The sequence below is a fragment of the Notolepis coatsorum genome, assembly GCF_963971535.1.
Source record: "Notolepis coatsorum genome assembly, chromosome: 3".
NCBI lineage: Eukaryota > Metazoa > Chordata > Actinopteri > Aulopiformes > Paralepididae > Notolepis > Notolepis coatsorum.
In genome coordinates, this window is record NC_140167.1 from 73,554,921 (window position 1) to 73,582,428 (window position 27,508).

The window sequence follows — 27,508 nt, forward strand, 5'->3', positions numbered from 1 at the left end:
ATATCACCCTCCTGACCCCATGATGACAGCAACCCACTCAACTCTGGAGACAAACTTATTTTCGTTTTGTGCTTATGCTGCATGATGACATACATAATCAAATGTCTATTATTGTTCTATTCATGCAAGTATTTGAATAATTGTTTAGTTAGGTAAACCTCTAAAGCACTCATTGCTTTTTTCATGCACTCATATGTCATGTTATTCAATAGGCAGTGTTCTGAAATACCGTACTTTTCGCACTATAAGCCGCACCTGACTATAAGCCGCAGCAGCTAAATTGAATGATGTGTACATATATAAGCCGCACTGGACTATAAGCCGCATGTGTTTTAATGTTTAATTACCATATGTAAGGAGTGGAGCCTGCGGCTTAATTTGACTCAACACGGGAAACCTCACCCGGCCCGGACACGGAAAGGATTGACAGATTGATTGCTCTTTCTCGATTCTGTGGGTGGTGGTGCATGGCCGTTCTTATATTGAGCTTTAAGTTCCCACCTCTACAGAGAATGACTCCCACCTCTACAGAGAATGACTCCCATTGGGACACAATATTGTCGGACAAATAACAAGAATTAACTCATTTACAAGTTGTATTAAGCAAATAAGGGAACAGATAAATAACATTTCAATGCAGTAAAAAAAGCAATATTTCGATTTTCGGGTTTTGCCCACATATAAGCCGCACCGTTGTATAAGCCGCAGGGTCGAAAAATGGGGAAAAAAGCCGCGGCTTATAGTCCGAAAAGTACGGTAACTTAATTTATCAGTAATGTCGAATTTCTCAGTTCTCAATCAAAATGTCCAATCTAACGAATTTTGTTTTCTCATAATAGCCTACTGCTGAATAACATGATTTTATTAAAACACAAACTGCCTATAAATGGTTATCGAGCTGCGAGCCCCTATGCAGCGCAAAGCAGATCGAGTCAGTTTTATCACGTTGTATATTACAATAAAGCAGGTTGAATTTCTTTCTTTTTCTTTTTTGTATTCATCTTACATAACAGTATTTAAATAATAAATAAGATTGCATGGGATCTCTGGATGGCTGGCTCAATATCATCCTTGATTTCATAGAGTATATCAAGAATTGCTTGAGCTGGCAACCCGTGTCTTCGGATGATTTCGGTCTCGCTTAAATCAGAAAGTTATATTCTCCTTAGAAATATTCTTTCACAAGCACGCCTGGCATTACGATGCCTTCTGCCATGATCACTGCATGATCTGGCATGAATTACTGCTGCCATGATCACCCGATACGCTGGCAATGACACGCCTTTATAAATGCGCATAGTTACCACCAAATCTCTCAAGATGTAAATACGTAAAGACATAACTCCACGGTGCAATTAGCGCCGACCTTTGTGAATTGGGAGTGTTTTTGGATGAGGCTCATTTGCATAGAAAGGGGCAGATGTTCCGGCCATATTACCTCATTTAAATCCCCGCAAATACCACCAATGCATCGAGACGCAATGCTGAGGGGCAACGCAGTTACCACCTCATTTCACCCGTTGCGCTTCCTTTGTGAATAGCAAACTGTGTTTCAGAGCTATTTGTGCCAGCATAGGGTCAGAAAAAGCTGTGCAATCAATCCCCTGTGACTTCTATCTACAGATCAAACCACCATGAAGGTAATTTAAAGCGTGAAACACCCTGGATCCAGTATCCTGCTCTTATATAATGGCTTCTCTACAGTAAACACAGTTTGTTTCAAAACTGAAAATAGAAAAGTTGATCATAAATTTTATGTTACAAGTTACATGTTATGTTTCCATAGCAACACATGCGTTCAGACTAATACCTCAGGAAAAATATACCATTCGATTCCTACACAGTGGAAATGGTCTGTACCATTGTTTCACGCTTTAAATGGTCTGTACCATTTCCACCAAGTAATCAGTCCCTAGTGATGACCTGACACCTCTTAATCACCACCTCCTCTTCTCCTCTCCTCCTCTTGTCCTCTTTCTCTACCCCCATCCCCTTTCTTCCCATTATTATCACAGCCTCTGGATTATGAGAAGGGCAAGGTGGTGAAGCTGAGGGTGTCTGCCCAGAACGAGGCTCCCCTGGCAGGCCTGGCTGGCTCCTCGTGGCTGTCCGTCCCCGTGGAGCTGAGTGTGGGAGATGTGGACGAGGGCCCAGAGTTCCACCCGGGCAACATGGTCATCAGAGTCAAAGAGAACACGCCCAACGGCACCCGGCTGGGCACCTACGTGGCACTGGACCCCGAAACCAAGAGCAGCGAGGGCATGAGGTATGAACCCCTTACCCACTAACCCTAACCTTAACCATAACTACATGCCATACCCTAACCCTAACCATAACTACATGCTAACCTTAACCATAACTACATGCCAAACCCTAATCTTAACCAGAACTACATGCCAAACCCTAACCCTAACCAAAACTACATGCCTAACACTAACTCTAACCATAACTACATGCCTAACACTAACTCTAACCATAACTACATGCCTAACACTAACCCTAACCATAACTACATGCCTAACACTAACCCTAACCATAACTACATGCCTAACCCTAAGCCAGGGGTCAGCAACCTTTACTATCAAAAGAGCCATTTTCCCCCCCTCCCACAAAATAAAATTCATCTGGAGCCGCAAAACTAATTTACCCTTAAAATGAAGATAACACAGTGTATAACGTTTTATATATAGTTATCCCCAAGCATACCCCACATTTAGCATAAAACGCCTGACGATTGCATACCCAAAGTAACTTGCTATTTATTATACTTTATACTTATAGCACACAGTTTATTGCATTAATGGAATTATAAAACAACAACAAGTTTTTTTTTACATTTTATTGCTGTTTTTACCTGTTATAACAAAGGAAAACCTCAAACTCTTATGAAGAGGAGAAACAAGACTGGCATGTGTAGATCTACTTTTAAATAAAACACAGAAGAGGAGACAAAACACTGGCATCTGTAGACCGACTTTGAAATAAAACCCTGAACTATGCAGATATATTTGAGTCCTTCCCTTATTTGTGGAACATTTATAAAATAAAAAGTAGTCCACTTTGAAAAAAGACTACCATGTGTAGACCTACTTGGAAATAAAACACAGAAGAGGAGAAACAACACTGGCATCTGTAGACCTACTTTGAAATAAAACCCCGAACTATGCAGCTATATTTGAGTATTTCCCTTATTTGTGGAAAATGTATCAAATAAAAAGTAGTCCACTTTGAAAAAAGACTACCATGTGTAGACCTACTTTGAAATAAAACACAGAAGAGGAGAAACAACACTGGCATCTGTAGACCTACTTTGAAATAAAACACAGAACTATACAGCTCTATTTGAGTCCTTCCCTTATTTGTGGAAAATTTATAAAATAAAAGTAAATTTTTTGTTGTTCGCATATTTCTCACCACATATCAGGCATACAGGTTAGTCATCGTTAGTCGTGAAAGCAAATTAATCTGTCCACGCTGAATTAAACCCTCTATTTTCCTCAGACTTTTCTTTTTTGGGATTTATCTATGGTTAGCTTACTGGGGGGTCTGAAAGTTAAGATTAGCCACCTGCAGACGGCAGGGAGAGGCGCGGGGTGTGACGTATATTTTAGTTGATGAATTCTTTTAGTTGACGAAATATTTTAGTTGACGAAATATTTTTTCACACAGTATGACCTCGATCTCCAAAATAAGAGATGAAAAAAATAACTAAACATTTACATATATAATTAAAAAAATATATATATATATATTTATTTTTTTACGTAACAGGGAGCCATAGCAGAGTGGCTAAGAGCCACATGCGGCTCTGGAGCCGCAGGTTGCAGACCCCTGCGCTAAGCCGAAACTTAACCCTAACTACATGCCTAACCCTAACCTTAACTACATGCCTAACCCTAAGCCGAAACTTAACCATAACTACATGTCTAACCCTAACCATAACTACTTGCTAAACCTTAACCATAACTACATGCCAAACCCTAACCATAACCATAACTACATTCCTAACTAGGGATGTCCCGATCCGATCACGTGATCGGGATCGGGGGCCGATCACGTGATTTTCAGAAGATCGGGATCAAAAAAACAAAAAAAAATCTGGATTTTTATTTTATTAAATTTTTTAACTTTTTTCTTTAATTCAACAAACATGACCATGTTCACGTCTTAAACTCATACTGAGGCCTTAGTTTTGGTTTTAAATAGCATATCATCATTCATTTATTTATTGTCACACAGAGCACAGAATTTTGCCAAAACAAACGCATTTCCTTTGATTTAATTATACATCAAATGATTTATGTCAAGGATGAGGGATATCCACTAGTTGCAGAACTTGCAGTCACCTGATTTTTACAGACGATGGCGCCATTGCTCTCATGAAGCAGCAGGTTGGAGGCGGAGTTTTTAGATTACTCCGGTTGCAATGCCTCGCTTGAATGAAGTTCTGTATCGTAGTGGCTCTCGCTCGGCGTCACTCATGCACTGTCCTCGCACATGCACGTGCACTGAATAAAAAGACCACAATGTACCTTTATATCCCAATATCTGTCTGACCACACCCCTATCAGCTTACCCATATAAGCCGGGGTGGGGCCACCCACTCGCCTCCTTTCTCGCTTTCACCACAAGGAGTGCTTTGGAGAGATCCCCACTTGACGTGTTGTTAGTAGGAGAAGAGTTGGAAAACAAGAGATACATTGACATCATATCTTTATTTTCTCTCTCACTATATTCGAGAAAATACGGCGATATTGTCTTCGTACTGGAGTGTCTGGAAGATGATGATCATTCTACACCTCCGTCGGGTTTCGTATTGGGAGTTCACGCCGCTACATGCCTCCCAACTGCAGCCCTCCTTGCTGTGGCTGGTTGCGGTAAAACCTTCCAGCGACACAGCTGGACTGTAGGACGCGCCGCTGTTGTGAGAAGCGGTGGGTTCCAGGTTGGTGAGTAATGTTTTGCTTGCGAGCTCCACTTGTCTGTTAGTGCTATGGGGGCTAGCTGACAATGTTTACGAAAACCGGCCCCAGATTAGGGTCCTTTGTTCAGCCTTTAGGCGACGGCGGAGGATCCTGGTTTGAAGCCCATTATAGCAACTAGTGGGCCACACGACCAGTAACTGGTGATCCCAGGATCTCTGGACGCGTGGGTACTTCTCTGTCACCGTATAAGGCCCCGTCTTTCATATACAAATGAGAGTATACCCTAAACGAGGAAATGTGAGCATGGATGATCGTTATCGGAAAATCCATGTTCAAGTCGGCTACAGTCCAGATGGGACTTGTACCAGCTCCGCCGGATGGTAAAATCACCGTTGTAAAACTGTGTTAACATCTAGTTTCTCTTCTCTCTTAAAAGGTGAGGAGGGTTTCAGAACGGCGGCCTGTCTGAGTGTGACTTGTTATATCGTTGTGTACGAGTTCAGGTGATAGCTGCTTAGCTTGCGTGCTAGTTGTGGCCTACTGTGTTAGCCAGTCAGCTGTTAGCTGCGGCGCTAGCTCGCTGTGTTTACCAGGAGCCTGTTGTGTCACTAGGCTAGGTAACGTTAGCTTGCTGCTATCGGCCGAGTGCGGCCGTTAGCTTAATGCTACACTGTTGAACGTTCTGAGACTATAACATGCTTAAACACTCTGACTACGACGTCATCTTTGACAGAGGATGTTAGTCGAACCTACCCTGGGGCCAGCCGGCGAGGACTGAGTCAACAAGGGGGACCGTAGCGGCGGGATGGAGCGGCGACGCTGCCCAGGTCGACAACACAGGACGGCTGTGTTTACTACGGTGCCTTGTTAGAGACTGCAGTTTCGCTTGATCTGCGCTCACGGTAGGAAGGGTCTTGACCAGACCTTGAACACTTCTTCTTGCTTTCCCTTCTAAATGTTTTGTAAATAACGATGTTTTCCAAAACGAGTGTTGCTGCACTACATTTAGGATACGACGCGAGTTATGTGTGAATTGTCTTGTCACTGGTCTCCATGCAAATCGGGTTATTTGTTACAGATGTGAAAATTATCTGGTTTGTTGTGTTGAGACACATTGTGTGTTCATGTACCGTGTACTCACAACTAAGGGGGTTAAACTAACCTATAAAGCTATGCTTAGTGACATATGAGTAAAGAATGATTCTTTTCTCAGCCTGTAATGACAATGAACAGTGTGTTCACATATTAACAGGTTTACCTGTTTAACTGGCCATATTAAGGGTAAAGTAGGAGGGGTGTTTTTCCCCCCGGTTCCCTGGGGACTTCTTCACCCTCCTCTCAGACATGTTGTTACACTATATTGTGTCACTGTGTGGTAGGGATACGATGTAACCCTTAGCTTAGTTGTTGGGATTGTGCTAACCGCTTGAGAAACTATATTTTCCTAAAGAAAAGATTGTTTGGTCACTTTTTCGTGTGTGCTTAGCAAGGCCTGTGGCCGATACTAATCGAGAATTATGTATTCTCTCATTATGAAAAACGGCGTTCCTCTGTAGAGTGTTTTTGCCATTTTTTGTAGGTGATAAAGGGTTGTGTGTGTCGTGCGACCTACAAATGGGTTGGGTTGGCCACAGAAGCACATGTGTAAGTCTGGTACCGGGGCTCTTGAGAGGGCCCTCTCTATTCTGTGTTTTTTCCTTAGTAAAAATCAGATGGCAGGTTAGCACATGCGCTGTGTGAAGCTGTTAGACGCTTCATGGAGCTGACTATGACTGCGTCATACTCTTTTTTGTCATTACATCGTATCATGGGTGTGTGGTCGTAAAGGGGTGAACTGGTAATCCTTTTCTCCCCTTCTTTGATGGGCAGGGGTTAAAACCTCCTGTCCTTCAAGGTTCCTGTCACGTTGCTGTTCGGCACGTTACAGGGTAAGAGGGGGGGGGGGGGGAGTTTCCTGGTCCCTCGCCCTGGAATATTGGGCGTGTGCACCGCAGAAATTCCCCCGCCATAGAGTACGTCACTGTGCGCGTCTCTGTTGGTAGGGCTTCCGTGTGCTGTTCAGGGTCCATATGATGGATCTGTTTCGGGGGGTGGTCAGGGCTCCTCCTCACGAAGCTCCTATTCGGGCCTTCTGTGAGTTATGACTCTCCTTCCGTGTGAGGGAGCCTCCTCAGAGTACAGAGCCTCCTCCTCAGATTGTCAAGGTGAGTGGAACCTCAAGAAGGAGTCCTACTCTATTGTGTGTGTATTCGATTCAATTCGATTATTGAGTGTGTATGGGTTCAGTGCCTCCTCCCCGGAGAGCCCTAAAACCAAACTTTTACATGGCTCAAGGTGCAATATATTCTTTTCAATCTGTACAGCTCGCGTGGGAAGTCTCTCTGGGGATTTCCGTCTCCTCTCTATGGGAGGGTGGTGGAATGTAAAAATGTAAAAAAAAAATTACCCCCGGCTGTGTAGACTGGGATACATGCTGTTGGTGCTTCCTTCTTTTCTATTAAAAAGAGTTGGAGTTAGGAAGCATCACACCCCTCTTGTCGTTCCCCTGGGCGCCTTGGGGATTCAATGACGGGTCTAAATAGCCTGTTCATTGATGTGGTTGTGTCCTGACGCACGCATAGTGCTAGCTCGGGGTGTTCTGTTGAAGATCAGGCGAATGACTGGCACGCCTTGGTTGCTTGAGGTTAAAACAGCGTTTTTATAAAGCAACTGGGATGGAGGTTTTTCCTCTTCCGACGACCTGTGTTGGTTGTCGACGGATTCTCGTTCATATCTGGGGGATGATGACGGAATGGATCTGAACATATGTAGAGGGGTCTCACGCCCTGGGGGTGGGCCACCGGGCGCGGTTCGCACCGAACGTCTGGGTGGCGCCTTCTTTTCATGTTTAAGATCAACACGCATATCTGCCCCTTCTCCTGGAGTAGGCATGTCGGCGTGGTTAGGGCACGGGACTGGTTCTGGTCACGCTGTTCCGGATCAGTTAAACCCGTTGTCCGCCGGGGATGCAGATCTGCTGTTCAGGGGGAAAAATGCCAGGTCGGTCCGGGTGTCACAGGGTTAAGCGCTATGGAGACCCTGGTTGGGTACATTTTGTACTCTGCACTGTCGTAATGGCTTACGTCCATGCCAACCTGTACACGCTCGATCTCGTCAGATCTCGGCCGCTACGCAGGTTGGTCCTGGTTAGTACTTGGTTGGGAGACCGCCTGGGAATACCAAGTACGGTGTGCTTGGGGCTGGTTCTCCATTCTTTTCGCTCCTCTCTCACGCATGGCGAAGAGGGGCCTGTAGGGGTGGTCTTTGACCTCCTCTGGTGACCCTGTGCTTCCCGTATCGCCGGGCCCGGTCCGAAGTTATGTTTCGTCGACCCGTAGGCCTGGGATAACCCTTTTTTGAAAACTGAAACACTTGTACTGCGGTATAGCCAGTGTGTACCCGCAGGTGTGTTTTGGAGTTTTTTCTTGAGGGGTTATAGGAACAACCACCGCATTGGGTAACGACAAGGTGGTTGATTCCCTGGTGTGTTGGAGCAGTGTCAACTCCCGGGTTACCCGGTTGAGGGTGCCCCTGCACGTTCATGACGTCTGCCAATCATGTCAGCCTTCTCTGCCTCAAACCCTCTGGGTGTTTTTTTTTTTTTGAATAGAGGCTTGGTCATGCAACAACGCCAGCATACGCCCCTTCCGCCGGGGGGGCTGTTCTCAGCTGACTCCTTTGGCACCTGTCTCGTCCGCAGTGCTCCAGGCTCAGGTTACAGCCTGTTGCCTGGTTTTCCCCGGTGTGCTGCCTGTTTCCGTTGGTTAACCTTTTTGTGTGCTTACGGCCATGCTGACTGCCTGTTCTGCAGGGTCAGTGTGCCAGGCGGTGTGCTATTGGGGGGAAAGGGCCCGCTCTTGGAGGGGCCTTGTCCGAATACGCTGGCGATGTGGGGGGCGGTGTCACTAAGTGACCGCCTGGTGGGGTCTTGATGCCTGGCGTCATTGACCTCTCCGGGCCCCCGTTTTCCAGGGGTTCCAGTCCCTTCAGTGGGTCTGGGTCTTCCTTCGCGCTCCGCTGCTACGGCCTTGCCACGGGGTTGGGTTTGCCCTTGACCCCGTGATTCTGGGGGCAGTAACGAGGTTGTTCCCTCCGTTCGTTCCCGGGTGGCATGCAGGTTGTGCGTGTGTGTAGTCGTGGGGTCAGGCCACGGTCTGCTCACCCTGTGCGTTGAGTTGCTTGAGTGCCTCTTCACACGGTCGGGTCCGTCGCCCTCCCGGGGACCTCCAATAGGGGGGGTGCCCTCCATTAGGGGGGGTCGGGGGGGCTCGGTCTTCCCTGATCTGATGGTTGTGGGGGGCCTTCAGCGGGGTGTATTTGTCGGCCGATGGCTCTCGCTCGGCCTCCCTTGTGCATGAGTGACGCCGAGCGAGAGCCACTACGATACAGAAAGTTCTGTTAGTAGTGGTGACGCTCTGCGTCCGACGCCGCTGCAGCCCTTGATCTCGCCTTGTGGTGAAAGCTTGGGAAGGAGGCGAGTGGGTGGCCCCACCCCGGCTTATATGGGTAAGCTGATAGGGGTGTGGTCAGACAAATATTGGGATATAAAGGTACATTGTGGTCTTTTTATTCAGTGCGCGTGCACGTGCGAGGACAGTGCATGAGTGACGCCGAGCGTCATCACTACTAACAGAACTTGGTTATAGTCATTTACATTTACATTTACATTTAGTCATTTAGCTGACGCTTTTATCCAAAGCGACTTACAAGTTCTGTACGACAAGCCATCAGGAAGGGCACAACTCTATCAGCTGAGTAACAATGTTCATCAAAGTGTTGAGTACTACAGTGTAGGTTAGTTTATTAGGACAAGTGCATGACAGTATGGTTAGTTAGGGTTAGATTTTTTTTTTTTTTTTTTTTTTTTTCAGATAATGGTTGAAGAAGTGCGTCTTTAGTCGACGGCGAAAGATTGGACGTGTTTCGGCTGTCCTAACTGGGGTGGGTAGTTCATTCCACCATTGTGGGGCAAGGACTGAGAATAGGCGACTTCTCTTTGATGACCCTCCCGGAGCTTGGATAGGAGTAGGTCTGAGGCGGCCAGAAGATGCAGAGCGTAGGGGTCTTGAGGGTGTGTAGTTAGAGACCATTGACCGGAGGTAGGCGGGAGCAGTTCCCTTTGCCGCACGGTATGCTAGGTCGAGGGCCTTGAAGCGGATTCGTGCAGCAATGGGGAGCCAGTGCAGGTCCCTAAGGAGTGGGGTGACATGGGCCGACTTCGGTAGGTTTGAGATCAGGCGGGCCGCTGCGTTCTGAATGAGTTGAAGAGGCTTAGTGGCAGTGGCCGGGAGGCCAGCGAGCAGTGCGTTGCAGTAGTCGAGGCGGGAGATGACTGTTGATTGGACGAGGAGTTGGGTGGCTTCTTTTGTCAGGAAGGGGCGGATCCTTCTGACGTTGCTCAGGAGGAATCGGCAGGTTCTGGTTGTCGCTGCGATGTGAGCAGAGAAGTTCAACTGGTCGTCGAGGACAACACCAAGGTTCTTGGCGGTCGGGGACTGCATTCTCGACTGTGATGGAAAGGTCGGTCAGGGGGGAGGATTTGGCCGGCAGGTGGAGCAATTCTGTTTTGCTTAGGTTCAGTTTGAGGTGGTTGGTCGTCATCCAGGCGGAGATGTCGGACAGACAGGCCGAGATCCGCTCAGAGACGTGGATATCTGATCGAGGGAAGGAGAGGAAGAGTTGAGTATCGTCGGCATAACAGTGGTAGGAGAAGCCATGAGACGTGATAATGTTACCCAGTGATTTAGTGTAGAGGGAGAAGAGAAGGGGTCCTAAAACCGAGCCCTGGGGGACACCCGTCCGCAGGGGGCGGGTGGCCGACAGGGTCCCTCTCCATGACACTTGGTAGGAGCGGTCATTGAGGTATGATGACAACCATGTCAGCGCAGAGCCAGCCACTCCCATTCCTGCGAGGGCCGCGAGGAGGATCTGGTGGTTGACTGTGTCGAAGGCTGCAGATAGATCTAGGAGAATCCGGACAGAGGAGAGGCCTTTCGCTTTTGCTAAGTGAAGTGCCTCTGTGACCGCAATGAGGGCTAACCTAACCTAACGTTAACTGTTCACCTGGATAACGTCAACATTATTGGCAGATACTCAAAATCACATGATCGGGATCGGATCGAGAGCAAAGAAATTTGATTGGGACATCCCTATTCCTAACCCTAACCATAAATACATGCCAAACCTTAACCCTAACCCCAACTACATGCCTAACCCTAACCCTAATGCTAAAATAGCCCTTTGTCCTTGTAGGGTCTGACCAATGTTCCTCAAAAAGATTAAAAAATAAATAAATTAAAAGACCACAAGTCTAACAACAGCATAGACCATCACTGTAAGGAAGCAGCTAATGAACGAGTCAGTGAGTGACATTCACACACACACACACACACACACACACACACACACACACACACACACACACACACACACACACACACACACACACACACACACACACACACACACACACACACACAAAGCATTTTGTTCATGTGTTTCATTTGGTCAGTTGACTCACACATTTATTTTTTATGTCTTTATTTATTATTGTTATTATTATTAGTATTATTATTAGTATTATTATAGGATCATGTATTGTAGTAGTTGCCATTTCAAGACAGTCAATGCAGGGTAATTCAAGTCAAGTGTTCCTTTATTGATCCCCTCGTGGACATGCAGGTGCCATAGCAGCACAGGGTTTCGGTAAAGGTACAGGCAGGAAAGATAATAGAATAATAATTTGAACTGTATTGGCCTACTGTAGGCCAGTAGTACAATTACAGTTGATACAACTAGGAACTATTCCAATGAGAAATGGATTCATGCCAAGATTTCTTGATGATTTGAGTGACACGTTTGATCCATGCCAGAATTTCACCGAGATCTGCTGTTCTTGTCTCCAGCCGCAGGGTAAAATGTGTGCGATACGCATGGCTGCTTGACTTATTAGAAGGCAGGAATTAGCTTCTCTCACTGTGAACATAATTCTTTTGGCACTCATTTACATCTATTCACAGAGGTAGGTGGCTTTGTTTTGGGGGGATTTGACAGAAGGAGAAACAGGAGGTGTGAAGTGAAGAGTCTCATGCTCGAGAGTTGGCAGCTCTGTTTTGACAAGATGTGTAGCTTAGATAGTGAACAAGACAACATGTGTAGCTTAGATATTGAACAAGAAAACATTCTGTCTCTTGAACAAAGGTAGTTGATGACCTGTCAAGTCAAGTCAAGAGATTTATTTGTCACGGCATACAAGTATACAATGAAATGCGGGTGGTCTTGCCCGCAACGATGTGCAAATAACATATAATAGAATCAACATTATGCAATAAATAAGTAACATTGTGCAATAAACAAGTAACATGTTAGGGCATATCGGTATATGTACATAAGTTATTTACAGAGCATGGAGGACATACTAGGTCCTTTGGTAGTGTCTTTCTGTACATGCTCATTTATACAATCTCCGGTTATACTATACTATTTTTAAAGTGACCTTTCCTTAGTGGCCATAAGTGCAGCATGAGTGTGTGCTTGCTCATGTTAAAGTGGCTGCTAGTGTGTGAGCGTGTACTGTGTTGTGTGTGTGCTCATGTGTGCTTGTGTGTGGAGAGTTCAGTGTTCAGGGCTCTGATGGCCTGGGGGAAGAAGCTGAGCCGAAGTCTCTCTGTCCTAGCAGCTGGTGTTCGCAGGCGTCTGCCTGACCTCAGCAGCATGAACAGGCTGTTGTTGGGGTGGTGTGGGTCTTTCATTATTCTGCAGGCTCTGGATTTGCACCTCTTGTTGTATAGAACCTGCAGGGGTGGTAGTGCAATACCCGTGGTACGCTCGGCTGAGCGCACCACTCTCTGTAGGGCCTTCTTGTCCTGTGCCGTGCTGTTTCCATACCAGGCAGTGATGTTTCCTTCTGGAGTTAGAACAACCAGTTAGAGAGGCAGCCTTGTGACCAGAGGGTTGTGGGTTTGATTCCAGGACTGAGCAGCAAACATCTGGGTGGGGAAGTAATAATGGGTCTCATTCCCGAACGGATTTACGACAAGAAATTTCCTCTCAGGCGTATTTGCGACATATTAGGGATGAAAGAGAGATTCCCCAAATTTAGCTGAGATTGGATTCGGCCGTGGCTGAGAGCAGAATTTAACACAATGGGGACGAACCACGTATTTATCCGTGTTTCGATTCCACCCGTTGTGGACAGAAGCACAGATAAATCCGTGGCAAGTTGTTATTGCTTTTATTCCATATTAATAACCTATTCATGGTCGCCGAGCGGCACTGCAGATTTACCCTACTCTATGAATTCGAGAAGGTGCAATACCGGCCAGATCCTCTTAGGGGCGCTATCGCGATAATGCAGTGTGCCCTGTGGCTGAACGGATCAGACTTTTTTTTTTTACCTTCAATGGAGATTTCAGTTAGCAGGATTCTAGATGTGCAGCATGTAGCTTGGATTACGTTTTGCATCGCAGATTTCACCATGCAATAAGGGGATTTATCATCAGCCAATGGACATATGTATAAGTGCATTTGTCGTCCTGTTTTTTGTTTTGTTATGTATTGTATTGTATGTTTTGTATCCTATGTTAAGGACCCCCTCGAAAATGAGATAGCATATCTCAAGGGGTTTATCCTTCCAATACATTTCAATACATTTCAAATTTCAAAATTTCAAATATCGATCTACCAGATGGCGATAACGGGGAAATGATCGGGGGGGTCCCACCGGACCACGGTAAGATCTTTTTCACGTAAAGTACATCCCGATCGGGCCTTGTTTTGATAGCTATCCAGGCGTTCGGCCTATGAGGCTAATGAGGCTAACGCGGTTATTGCTAATCAATAATCAGAAACGACGTCCCCCCCCCCCCCCTTTCATGCATGCATGCGTGAGGATCGTGCCGATCATATGCAGTTTGAGTTTCAACTGGAGCGTATCTATAACCGAAATGCCATTCGATTTAACGTTATTAGCTATTAGCCCTTTATCTCGGCTTCCAGGAAATATACTAGACCAAATCCGGTATAATGCTTATATTCACGGCGTTATAAAATGAGAACGTATTGATGATTTTTTTTTCTTTAAGCCATTTTGAAGGGACGGTTTATGGTCTCAATTCACAATGAGAATGGACAGATATACTATACTATAAAGTAGAGTTGTTCCGATACCGATACCGGTATCGGAAATGCCGCCGATACTGCCTAAAATGCTAGTATCGGTATCGGCGAGTACACGTAAATTCTAGCCTCCGATCCCATGATGTAATTTATCTCCTGCCGAGTCCTGCGGAGAGTGAGGATTATAAAATGAACATGTTTTAAAGTGTGATGCTGTGTCATTTTAACAGCAGATACACTTTCTTAAATTCCATTGTCCCCGACAGTGCGGTGTGACAGGGAGCTCGGACGGGAATCGGGATGTGTTTGGCTGGTGTTATGATAGCATTAGCTGGAAAGATAGCTAGTTGGAACAACATCCGCTTTTAACGTTACATCAAATCAGATGATCGCCTGTCCTTTCTCCAGGACCTAACACTGTCCGTGACCGTCTATCAACAATAATGCACCCACGGTGAATTGTATTTAAATTAAGTAGCTACGGACTAGCGTTAGCTGACTATTACTAACGTTATCTTAATGTCACTGCGGGAAGGCGAGCTAGGTCAGTTAGCTTAGCTTGATAACGTTACCGTGTCTAAAGTTGGTGCTATTCACATAATCCAGCAATAATGGCTGCAGACCTGCAAGCAAAGTACAGCAAGTGCCAAAGGATAAGAGTCTGAGGCGGAGTTTCAAAAGAGAATGTTGAATATTTATTTTGCATCAAAAACCACAACATGAACGTTCTATCTGCCACTAGCTTACAGACTAATAGGGTATATCTGCAGAGCCACTGAGTAGCGAGTGCAACACCGTTTAATGTCCGTGTGGATCATTGGAGTAGGGTATATCTGCAGTGCTGCAGCCCATACTCATTGATTAATGATACTAATACAAATCTATACAATCACCTGTTGTTGAATAAATACCATACGTTCTAGTTATTACTAAAAAACAGTATAACAGTATCTGAAAAAAAAAAAAAAGTATAATTTATATAATTTTTTTTTTTAATTTTTTTTTTATGCACTGGTATTGGATAAATATCGGTATCGGCCGATACCCAAAGCTTAGGTATCGGAATCGGATCGGAAAGGGAAAAATGGTATCGGAACATCTGTACTATAAAGTATAGATTTAGCTCTACAAACAGCTCCACGTCTGTTTACATTTCACGGTCCTCTTGAGATTAATTAGACTCATCCCAGTGGCCGCAAAAGTGTTAAGAGTGCTGAGGAGTACACTTATGATTGATTGATTGATTGAAAATGTTATTAACTTGACAGACTGTGTTCTCCATGTTCTTAATGGCTTTATTTGGGAGGAATCATAGTGATTCCTTCATGTCAACCCTACAGACCTCATTGGAATTAATTACTTAATCATAATTAAAATAAATATGACAATATTTGTACGATAAGAAATTACGTGGATGTCGGAAAAATAAATAATATGGATTCATCTGATCACAGGGCAGCTGGATTAACCATATCTGAACCAGCTATTTTGGACAAATGTATAATTACTTTAATTACTCAGATATTCAAACACAATTATGCAATTATTGTGAAATGATTGAAAATAAGAATTATTTAATGCCTTCTGTGGAATTTGTATTTCTTATTTGTTACATATCTGTTTTATTGATTAATTATACATTTGAAAGAATGCAGGTTATAGCCAACATGCAATATATCCCATGATTGGTACAATGGGACAGACATTTGTTTGATATAGCTATAACTTGCATTCCTTCAAATATATCATTAATCAATAAAACAGATATTGAAATACACTATGTACACCAACACTGCAAATGACAGTGGATAAATAAATAAGAACTAAAGCTAATCGCGTGGAAATAGACTGCATTAATATTCCATAAGTCTTGTGTGTGCCAGTATAGCCTACGTGTCTAATGAATGAACAGTAGGCTTATATTATTCTAATTACTTGTTTCATTAGGATTTAGTAGATACTATATATATGCTCTGCCCTATATGTACAGCAAGTACAGTACACATATTAAGGCCACCAGAGTCGGGCAGCGGACTGGTGGACTGTACTATGCAGCACAGTATCTGCAATCTCCTAATAAAACAAGTCATTAGAATAATATAAGCCTACTGCGTTCATTCATTACGCACATAGACTATACAGTACTGCGAGCGTGTGTGTGGGGGGGGGGGGGTGCGCACGCTCTGCGGCAGGTGGTCACGAGTAGTAGCCTTTATTCTGTATAATGATGACAATACATTAAACTAATCTCATTTTGATCGGTTGCAAAGCGCTTCCACCACCATTTTAGTTGCATTTAATGAGCTGGACAGGTGTGTCTAAACTCTCGACTTTTCTCGATTTCATTTGCACACGGCACAGAGCCTGCCTTAAAGGACGACTCCACTTTTTTTGGAAATTAGCTTATTTAACATCTTCCCTGGAGTTAGACAAGAAGATGCATACCTTTTTTGTCTCTGTGCGTGCATTTTAGCTTTGGGAATAGACGCTCCGTTAGCATAGCTTAGCTTCATCACTGGAAGTGAGGGAGGACAGTAGCCTTACAGTGCCTTACAGTGTATTGCAAGGTCTGACATTGACCAAACTTGATATGCATGACCTTGGTGGGCTCTAGGTCAACTCCTGAAAAGGGGGTCAATGTCAGACCAAAGTTAGGGGGCGCACTGAAATTATGGCAAGGGTTATTAGCCCCCTAACTTTGATTGCAAAGTCTGACATTGACCCCCTTTTCAGGAGTTGACCTAGAGCCCACCAAGGTCATGCATATCAAGTTTGGTCAATGTCAGACCTTGCAATACACTGTAAGGCACTGTAAGGCTACTGTCCTCCCTCACTTCCAGTGATGACGCTAAGCTATGCTAACGGAGCGTCTATTCCCAAAGCTAAAATGCACGCACAGAGACAAAAAAGGTATGCATCTTCTTGTCTAACTCCAGGGAAGATGTTAAATAAGCTAATTTCCAAAAAAAGTGGAGTCGTCCTTTAAGGAGCTCTGGAGGCGTTGTTTTGTATGCAAATGACCTAGACGGGAACGCACGTTCATGTTTCAGAATGGTGACATTCCTCATCGCCGGTATCTCAGCTGTGATCGTTTGATCCACTTAAGACATCTTCCCCACACGTTGGGGACTCGGAGTGAACTTGTCGTCGATTCTGTCTCAGTCGGTTCCAAGATAAGTCTTCCAAGAGAAGTCTTTGGGAAATATTGGGGAATGAGACCCAATGTTCTTCCCTCCATAAACACTCACCATTGAAGTGCCCTTGAGCAAGGCACTTATATATATATATATAAAAAAATAAAAAAAAGTCTGTGTGCATACATGATTGATTGATTGATTGATTGAAAACTTTATTAACAGATTGCAGAATGGGTACAATACAGTACAGCTCAATACACACAATTGTTAAGGGGATGCAGACCAGAGAAAGACTTTCGTCTTGTTTACATCAGGGTCCCCCATTTTCAATTCATCAGGACATATATGACATACATGACATACAGATAGACAGTACTGCTACATTTATGACATACCAGATTTGCAAATACAGTACTGTTTGTGATACAAAAAGAGTCCAGAAAAGAGAGTATATACATTTGACATAAAAACTGTACATTGGGGGAGGTTGGGTAGGTGGGGTGGGGTTGGGCGGGTGGGGGGGGGGGGGCTGTACATTGGAGGTGGGGGGGGGGGGGGTTTGGTTGGAGGGGTGGGTGGGGAACACTGTACAACTGTACAAGCAAAACTGTACATTGGAATATTGACAAAACCATACTTGGTCATTTACTGTACATTGGGGGTTGGGTTAGGACATTTACAGGGGCCAGTTTCGAATTGCAGTCTCCCTTAGGTGTTCTTTGGGTTTAACATGATCTGGGTTTAACATGATTTGTGGAGCTCCCTCTGGTGTTGTGATCGTGGTATTCACTGACCTTTGGGAAGTATTTTGACATGTACATGGGTACCTTGATCGTGTAGTGTATCTTGTAGACCAGGCCCATTGCAAGTTGCTCTACTCTGTCGTCTACTCTAAGCCATCCTAGGTTGTCAAAGTGGGCAGGGGTGAGGTGGGTTCTAGGAGTAAGGTCAAGCAGTAGTCTGACCAGTTTGTTTTGAGATGTTTGTAATTTGGTTTTTAGTGCCTTTGAGGTGCTTTGGTACCATGAGGTGCAAGCATAGTCGTAGTACCCTTGAATGAGTGCTCCTGCCAGAGTCTTCAGGGTATTCTTGTTTACCAGAGAGGAGATCCGGTACAAGAATCGAGTTCTGTACATCTGTTCCTCCCTCCCCATCAACCTGGACCCCCTGCAATTTGCATACCGCCCTAACAGATCCACGGAGGATGCCATAGCCCATGTGCTGCACACAGCAGCATCACACCTGGACAAGAGGCAGGGGAACTATGTGAGAATGCTGTTCATTGACTACAGCTCAGCATTTAATACCATAGTCCCCTCCAAACTCATAGCCAAGCTCAGGGACCTGGGCTTGAACTATGACCTCTGCCAGTGGGTCTTGGACTTCCTGACGGGCAGACCCCAGGTGGTAAGAGCAGGCAACTGCACCTCCTCATCCATCACGCTCAACATAGGGGCCCCCCAGGGCTGTGTTCTGAGCCCCCTCCTCTACTCCCTGTACACACATGACTGCGTGGCACAGCGGAACAACAACACAATCATCAAATTTGCTGATGACACAGTAGTGGTGGGCCTGATCTCTGCCAACGACGAGAGGGCCTACCTGGAAGAGGTAGAGAATCTGTCACAGTGGTGTCAGGAGAACTGCCTCTCCCTGAACGTCAGCAAAACAAAAGAGATGATTGTGGACTTCAGGAGGTCGGGGGTCAAGGACTACAGCCCCCTTAGCATCGACGGGGCACCGGTTGAGAGAGTGAACAGTTTCAAGTACCTCGGAGCCCACATATCCGAGGACTTGACATGGACCACACACATTGACAGTGTCGTGAAGAAGGCACGACAACGCCTCTACTTCCTCAGGCGCCTAAGGAAGTTCCAAGTCAGTCAGAAGATCCTTAGGAACTTCTACTCATGTACAATCGAGAGCATCCTGACTGGCAACATCACCTCCTGGTTTGGGAATAGCACTGCACAAGACCGTAGCAGACTACAAAGAGTGACACGTTCAGCCGAACGCACAATTGGAGGGGGGCTTCCCACCCTCCAGAACATTTACAACAAGCGGTGCAGGGGGAAGGCTAAGAGAATCATCAAGGACTCCAGCCACCCGAACAACTGCCTCTTTGAACTGCTGCGGTCAGGCAAGCGATACCGGAGTCTTAAGGCGAGCACAGAAAGACTCAGAAGGAGCTTCTATCCCCAGGCCATCAGGCTGCTCAACGAACAATAAACACTATGCAGCAACCATCAAATGCACACAGCACACACATCCACACGCACACACTCACTTTAAACGGGCAACTCACTGCAGCACCCACTTTACACACTTAGAACACCTAAACACACTTTACACTTTATATTTATATTTATTGGTAAAGGATTTGCACTACAACTCGCACACCTTACTATAAATTTACCTAAATTGTACCTCATCCCATTTCTGCTCTGCACTATATAGTATTGTATATTAGTACATTGCATAGTATATATTGTATATTGTATGGTAACTCAGTTACTTCTATTCTGCATCGAACATTGTACATATGTCTATACTGAACACTGTGACCTCTATTTTTACTTCTATTTTACATGCTATACTATTTTATTTCATACTATCTTGTCTAACACAGTCTCTGGAGCGAAACAGTAAGAAGCATTTTGTATAAAAGTATTCTGTACTTCTGTATGACAACTATTAAAGAAACTTGAAACTTGAACTTGAAACTTGAGTTCGTTGGTTGACTTTTTTTATTACATTGGATGCCATTTTGTCACAGGAAAGATTATGTGTGTGTGTTTTCTTTTACCAAACATAAGTTGGTAACTATTGTGTATTTTTTACTTGTAAAATATTTTCAATATAATGTATTTAAGCATTTAAGGTTTGAACTTTAAAGGGGACATGCATTGCTATTCCTAGCACTATTTGGGCAACTTTACACAATTCCTGTGAGTCTATGGAACACCTCTGTAATGTTTTATTTAAAAAAATGAATTTTTTGGCAGACAGAGAGAGAGAGAGAGAGAGAGAGACACGGAGCACTGTGTAAACAAACCCGACACTTCATCAAACGGGGTTTGACAGAGAGCGAGCGAGAGAGAGAGGGAGAAACAAATACACCCTCGCGACAGAGCACACATACACACATGCGCGTCGCGCTGTCTGTCTCTCTCTCTCTCCCTCTCCCGTTTGAGGAAGTGATAGAGGGGGAGAGAGACGCGCGTGTATGTGTGCTCTGTCGCGAGGGTGTATCTGTTTCTCCCTCTCTCTCTTGCTCGCTCTAAGCAGGTCCCCTTCTATGCGCTACAACCACAGAGCCAATCGGATCACTATCCGCTCCATCCTCGCCACATGACGTCACGATGCGAGTCAAATCAGAATGACCTAATTAAATCGAGCAGGAAATGGTCTGAGCTGAATGAGAGCAATCCGCCAATATGGTATTTAGAGACACAGACACATTGATACTAACTACTATTACTATAATACAATGCTAGACACTGAAAAAAGCCATTTATAATGCATGTCACCTTTAATACAACTTCAGTATACTTTCTGAATACATAAAACAATATTAAAGTATATACTATATATAATATATAGTATGTACTTTCTGGAAATTTTACTTGGGGCCATATAATATAATTTATTATATTATTATTATTATTATTATTATTTCAACACAATCACTTAGAAAATCAACAATGGTATTATTATTAACTAATTGTGTCCTGTGTGTGTGTGTAGGTATTATAAGGTGTCAGACCCTGGGTCTTGGGTGAGCTTGGATGAGGCCAGCGGTCAGTTGACAGTGGCTAACATCATCGATCTGGAGTCTCCTCTGGTCACCGACGCGACCTACAAGATCAATGTCATGGCAGTTGATGCAAGTGAGTTTCATTTAATTGAATTTGTATTTGTTCCGTTTATGGTAATGAACAGTAATGCACAATTCCATAGAAGAAAATAAAACGATTTCATAGTCAAAGCACCTCTCAATTTGTACATTCCATGAGCGAAAATTAGCAGGGAGCCTGTACAGTACAGTTCCTTTCTTATAATAGATATGGCTCCGCCATTTTGAACCGTTTGCAACGCGGATTCTTGCTAAACATTCACAGAAGGTAGACACACTAACTGCGCTCCAATATATGCCAATAACGTTCAGTTTTGTGGTAGATAATCCAGAGAAATAAGATAAATAAAAAAAATGCATCTACAAGTCATTTGCTTGCAGAAAGCTGGCATGAGCTGTGTAATGTATTTTTTAGAAATGTCAACGCTCATTGAGAGCTCTGGATGTCCTCTCCTCATATGACTACAAACCTTAGAAGGGCCAATTCAAGGGGGGATCTCCCTTCTTAGATGTCGGTGATAGTAGTGTTGCAGACGGACAGTTGGTAAGCATGCACTCATGTGTGTAGTGAAACACAGATGAGTGCATGCAATAGCAACTGAACATTTAGAAACATTTAAGATAGAGCTGATAGCGATAGCAGCTGAACATTTTGAAAGATTAAAGATAGAGCTGATAGCAGATCTATTTGAGGCACAGGGGCGGCGCAAAGAGGGTCGCGTCCTTCCCGTCTTAATCACGGGACGTTCAACACTCCGGTCATAACTCCGAGACAGCTGGAGACAGGGGGACAGGGGGCGGCGCAGAGAGGGTCGCAACCTCCCCATCATCATCGCGGGACGTCCAGCACTCCGGTCATCACTACGAGACAGCCGGAGACAGGGAGACAGGAGGGCACGCAGAGAGGGTCGCATCCTCCCGGTCTTCATCACGGGATGTCCGACACTCCGGTCATCACTCCGGGACAGCAACTCACAGGGAGACGGGACAGGCGTTAGACAGCTTGCGTGATTGTAATGGGCGGACATAGCAATAGATACAAGTGGTAAGCATATATGTGAATAGAATAGATATATGAAGTAAGCATATTAAGTGAATAGAATAGAAGTACTTAACCCAGCAATGAAACCACGTTGACAGACCACAAACCACTAATAACACTTCAACCTATTGGTAAACAAACGTATTGTTGAAAATATACACTATGACTGCTGTTTTGACAGGATTAGGGTCTTTACGCTTGGCTACATTTGGGAAAAAACGCAACATTATGTCATACAGTCTGGAGAGATTGATTTATGACGTGATGTCATCTGCGGTCCGCCAGCGGACCGCTTGGGCTAAAGAGGTTAAGAAGGTAAGACTGTGCCCCATGAGCTAAGCTGTCAAGTTAGGAATGACAGCTTGTTGAAAGCTTGCTAGGATACTGGTTGCATGGCAATTCGGTATCTGGTAAGTCATGTATGACTAGGGTGATGCCTACTTACAAGACTCGTCATTCCAATGTTGGCTCCCTATTGGTCCTCATTCCAGTGTTGGCTCCCTATCGGTCCTCAGTCTGATGTTGGCTCCCTATTGGCCCTCAGTCCAGTGTTGGCTTCCTATTGGCCCTCAGTCCAATGTTGGCTTCCTATTGGCCCTCAGTCTGATGTTTGCTCCCTATTGGCCCTCAGTCTGATGTTGGCTCCCTATTGGTCCTCAGTCCAGTGTTGGCTCCCTATTGGCCCCCAGTTCAGTGTTGGCTACCTATTGGCCCTCATTCTGATGTTGGCTCCCTATTGGCCCTCAGTTCAGTGTTGGCTCCCTATTGGCCCTCAGTCTGATGTTGGCTCCCTATTGGCCCTCAGTCTAGTGTTGGCTCCCTATTGGCCCTCAGTCCAGTGTTGGCTCCCTATTGGCCCTCAGTTCAGTGTTGGCTCTCTATTGGCCCTCAGTCTGATGTTGGCTTCCTATTTGCCATCGGTCCAGTGTTCACTTCCTATTGGCCCTCAGTCCAGTGTTGGCTCCCTATTGGTCCTCAGTCTAGTGTTGGCTCCCTATTGGCCCTCAGTCCAGTGTCGGCTTCCTATTGTCCCTCAGTCCAGTGTTGGCTTCCTATTGGCCCTCAGTCCAAGTCAAGTCAAGTCAAGAGTTTTATTTGTCACGGCATACAAGTATACAATGAAATGCAGGTGGTCTTGCCCGCAACGATGTGCAATACAGTAGTAACAACATATAGTAGAATCCAATAAAACAACATTGTGCAATAAACATATAATAGAATCCAATAAAACAACATTGTGCAATAAACAGGTAACATAGTAGGGCATATCGGTATTTGTACATAAGTTATTTACAGAGCATGGAGGACATGCTAGGTCCTTTGGTAGTGCATATACACTGTTACTGTTACTATACTATTTTTAAAGTGACCTTTCCTTAGTGGCCATAAGTGTGGGCGTGTGCAGCATGAGTGTGTGCTTGCTCATGTTAAAGTGGCTGCTAGTGTGTGAGCGTGTACAGCGTGCGTGTCGTGTGTGTGCTCATGTGTGTTTGTGTGTAGAGAGTTCAGTGTTCAAGGCTCTGATGGCCTGGGGGAAGAAGCTGAGCCGAAGTCTCTCTGTCCTAGTAGCTGGGGTTCGCAGGCGTCTGCCTGACCTCAGCAGCTGGAACAGGCTGTTGTTGGGGTGGTGAGGGTCTTTCATTATTCTGCAGGCTCTGGATTTGCACCTCTTGTTGTATAGAACCTGCAGGGGAGGTAGTGCAATACCCGTGGTACGCTCGGCTGAGAGCACCACTCTCTGTAGGGCCTTCTTGTCCTGTGCCGTGCTGTTTCCATACCAGGCAGTGATGTTTCCAGTCAAGATGCTCTCTACAGCTCCGGAGTAGAAGGACTGGAGTATATTCCCAGATACTCTGAACTTCCTTAACTGTCTCAGGTGGTAGAGGCGTTGCTTCGCCTTTTTACGACTGAGTCTATGTGTGTTGTCCATGTCAGATCCTCTGAGATGTGGACCCCCAGGTACTTAAAGCTGCTCACCCTGTCCACGGTAGCCCCGTTTATCCTCAGTGGTGTGTGTGTCTCCTGCTGTCCTCTCCTATAATCCACGATCAGCTCCTTGGTTTTACCAATGTTCAGGAGCAGGCTGTTGTCCTGGCACCAGCGTTCCAGTACCTCAACCTCCTCCCGGTAAGCCTTCTCGTCGTTGTCCGAGATCAGCCCCACCACCACTGTGTCGTCTGCAAACTTCACTATGGAGTTGGAGCTGAATTTGGCCACACAATCGTGTGTGTAGAGTGAGTACAGCAGGGGGCTCAGAACACAGCCCTGGGGGGACCCGATGCTCAGGGTGATGGTGTTGGAGGTCTGACCCCCCACCCTGACCGCCTGGGGTCTTTCACTCAGAAAGTCCAGTACCCAGGCACTCAGGGCGGAGCTCAGACCCAGCTCGATCAGCTTGTCCACCAGTCTGGTGGGGACTATGGTGTTGAACGCTGAGCTGTAGTCAATGAACAACAGTCTCACATAGCCCCCCTTCTGGCGGTCAAGGTGAGAGAGGGTGCTGTGCAGTACCTGGGAGACCGCGTTGTCAGTGGACCTGTTTGTCCTGTATGCAAATTGCATAGGGTCCATATCACTGGGGAGGGAGGCACAAATGTGCTCCTTGACCAGCCTCTCGAAACATTTCATGGCCACAGAGGTGAGTGCCACCGGTCTGTAGTCATTGAGACATGTTGGGGAGGGTTTCTTCGGTACAGGGATGATGGTAGACATCTTGAAGCAGGCAGGGACCACTGACTCCGCCAGGGATTGATTAAATATGGCGGTGAACACAGGGGCTAGCTGGTCCAGTGTTGGCTTCCTATTGGCCCTCAGTCCAGTGTTGGCTTCCTATTGGCCCTCAGTCCAGTGTCGGCTTCCTATTGGCCCTCAGTCCAGTGTTGGCTTCCTATTGGCCCTCAGTCCAGTGTTGGCTTCCTATTGGCCCTCAGTCATCCAAACTTTGAGAACCCCTGCAACGCGCATATCTTAATACTTTCAGTGCCAACGATGAGATTTCTCGTTAGTTCATGCCAACCGTTGAGTGCCAGCCGACGAGAGATCTCGTTTTTAATCGTTATTTTTTTTATTATCGATTTCCATTCATTTTTCACCAATCTAGCCTCACGTTACCAGTGGGAATCTGTCTGAGCTCGAACAGGGAAAATACTGCCCCCTATCGTCTCTCCGGATGGTACTGCACCTCATTGGATTAGAATGAATGAAACGCATGGAGAAAAAAAAGTCCTGCTTCCACATTTTACTTGTCAGGCATGTAATCTGAGCCTACTGGAGTCATCGCCCACCATCAGAACAGCGGAGAATATGTGTTTCCAGTACCCAGCGGATCAATAAACGCGATCGATATTTGGAATGGCAATCAGGAATTGGAATAATCTTTTTGGAGAAAATCAGCTCTATCTTCAATCTTTCAAAATGTTCAGTTGCTATCGCTATCAGCTCTATCTTTAATCTTTCAAAATGTTCAGTTGCTATTGCATGCACTCATCTGTGTTTCACTACACACTTGAGTGCATGATTATCAACTGTCCGTCTGCAACACTACTATCACCGACATCTAAGAAGGGAGATCCCCCCTTGAATGGCCCTTCTAAGGTTTCTCTCCTCCACACTGCCTGTGGAGCATTTTTTCCCTATTGTTAGGTTTTAGTGAGTTTTTCCTTACCTTCGCGTGGGGTATGTCTGGGAGTGCTTGCATTCTTTCATTTATTTGCATTTATTTTAAATTTGTTGGACCTTATGGTGTCTTTGTTCTGTTCTTGACTTATTGTTATGTTTTCTTCTTGACTTGTTTAAAGAAGACCTGTACGGCCCATGGGGACATTAACATGTGTTGTTGGGCCTTATAAATACATTTGATTTGATTTGATTTGTAACCCGAGCGCCCCTACTGGTTGATACCGTTAATACGGTACACACCCGGTACCCACTCGGCAGTGCTGTATCAATTTAACACAACTTTAGTATACGTTCTGAATGCATAAAAAGTATAGTTCCAGAAAATATATTTAAGTATATTGTGTGTGTGTGTTTGTGTGTGTATGTTGATGTGTGGGTATTTGCATGGGTATGTGTGCGTGCTGTGTCTGTATTTGTGTATGCATGCATAAAACATGTGCACAGTACAGGTATGTGTGTGTGTGCATTGAAGGATCTTCCATATGAAAATGTATAATGCTGTCTTTGTCTTATCAAAAGACACAGAGAATGCAGAGGGGGAACATTCCTGTGACACGCAGACACACTATCTATCTTACCCAAAGCTGTAAAGGAATGTGAATCACTACCTACTTTCAAAAACACTCTCAAAGAACACCTACGGGAGACTGCAATTCGAAGCTGGCCCCTACAAATGTCCTAACCCAGTTGTACAGTAAATGACCAAGTATGGCTTTGTCAGTATTCTAATGTACAATTGTATGTATTGAACTGTACTGTACCCATTCTGCAATCTGTTAATAAAATTTTCAATCAATCAATCAATATTCCAGTGTATTCCAGTAAAGGGGGTTTATCACAGAATCTTTCTTTTTTTCTGAAACTTTCAAAAAACGAGCGTTTTTCAAAATGGTATAAAACGGAAATTAACCGATTAAAAAACAATCCGTTTCGACAATGTTGACTGCAAACAAGTCATTGATAAGCGACGGCCATATTAGACACATGTCAGGATGGAGGTAGGTGAGTTCCAATTGTGGTAGGCAATCACAGAGACGGAGATGGTATACTCTTGAACAGGTTCGACTTTAATAGTAAAGAACACAAGAGTAATACTAGGATACTATGCCGAGGGGCAAGAGGAAGAGGGAATAAGATAAAGGAGCTTAGTGGTGGTCCAGAACTGGAACCGCCCGCGTTATCTCCGAACGCCTATAGTGAAGACCTGACGAATAACAAGCAGAAGGAAGGAAGGTTAAATAGACACCAAATACCAACATTCCACACACACCCCGTGACAGCCAATCAGGAACCAAACCCCTAAGTGACAGCACTAAATGACAGGAAAGACAAGTGACAGTAGCCAGGTGGCGTGTTGCTTTCTAACAGCGGAGGAGTGCAAGAATGTGACAATTTGACCATGTGACCGCGGCAGCGCGAGAGAGCGGCAGTGCGGAAATAGGCTGTCTATTGCCATTCTCTAAGGGCCCGCGTCCACTTGGCGCATATTTCTAGCTGAAACATGCTGGGAGTGCGCCGGCAGCGCTGGCATGAAGCGCATCTTGTAGATGACAGAAAGAAATCTACAGCCATGCCGCGGTTTTGCACATATTATAGCATATTTGAATAACTTTATTGTATATTAATTATATATATAGTTATTGCCTGACACCACAGTTCGCCCTTTGCTTTTTATTAGCTTTTTAGTAGTGTATTCGTGTAGTTATTATTATTA

General features: G+C 45.0%; 1 protein-coding gene across 1 annotated transcript in view; it reads left to right on the top strand.

Moving 5' to 3' along the window:
* The window catches only part of LOC311225856 (desmocollin 2-like protein), a gene marked incomplete at its 5' end in the record, with an annotated part of 135,122 nt that overhangs the window by 70,463 nt on the left and 37,151 nt on the right, over positions 1 to 27,508 (top strand). The window contains 2 exons of the mRNA XM_084311248.1: positions 2,016 to 2,266; positions 20,966 to 21,108. Of these exons, the coding sequence (XP_084167374.1) occupies positions 2,016 to 2,266; positions 20,966 to 21,108 (394 nt within the window). The remainder of the gene's footprint in view (positions 1 to 2,015; positions 2,267 to 20,965; positions 21,109 to 27,508) is intronic.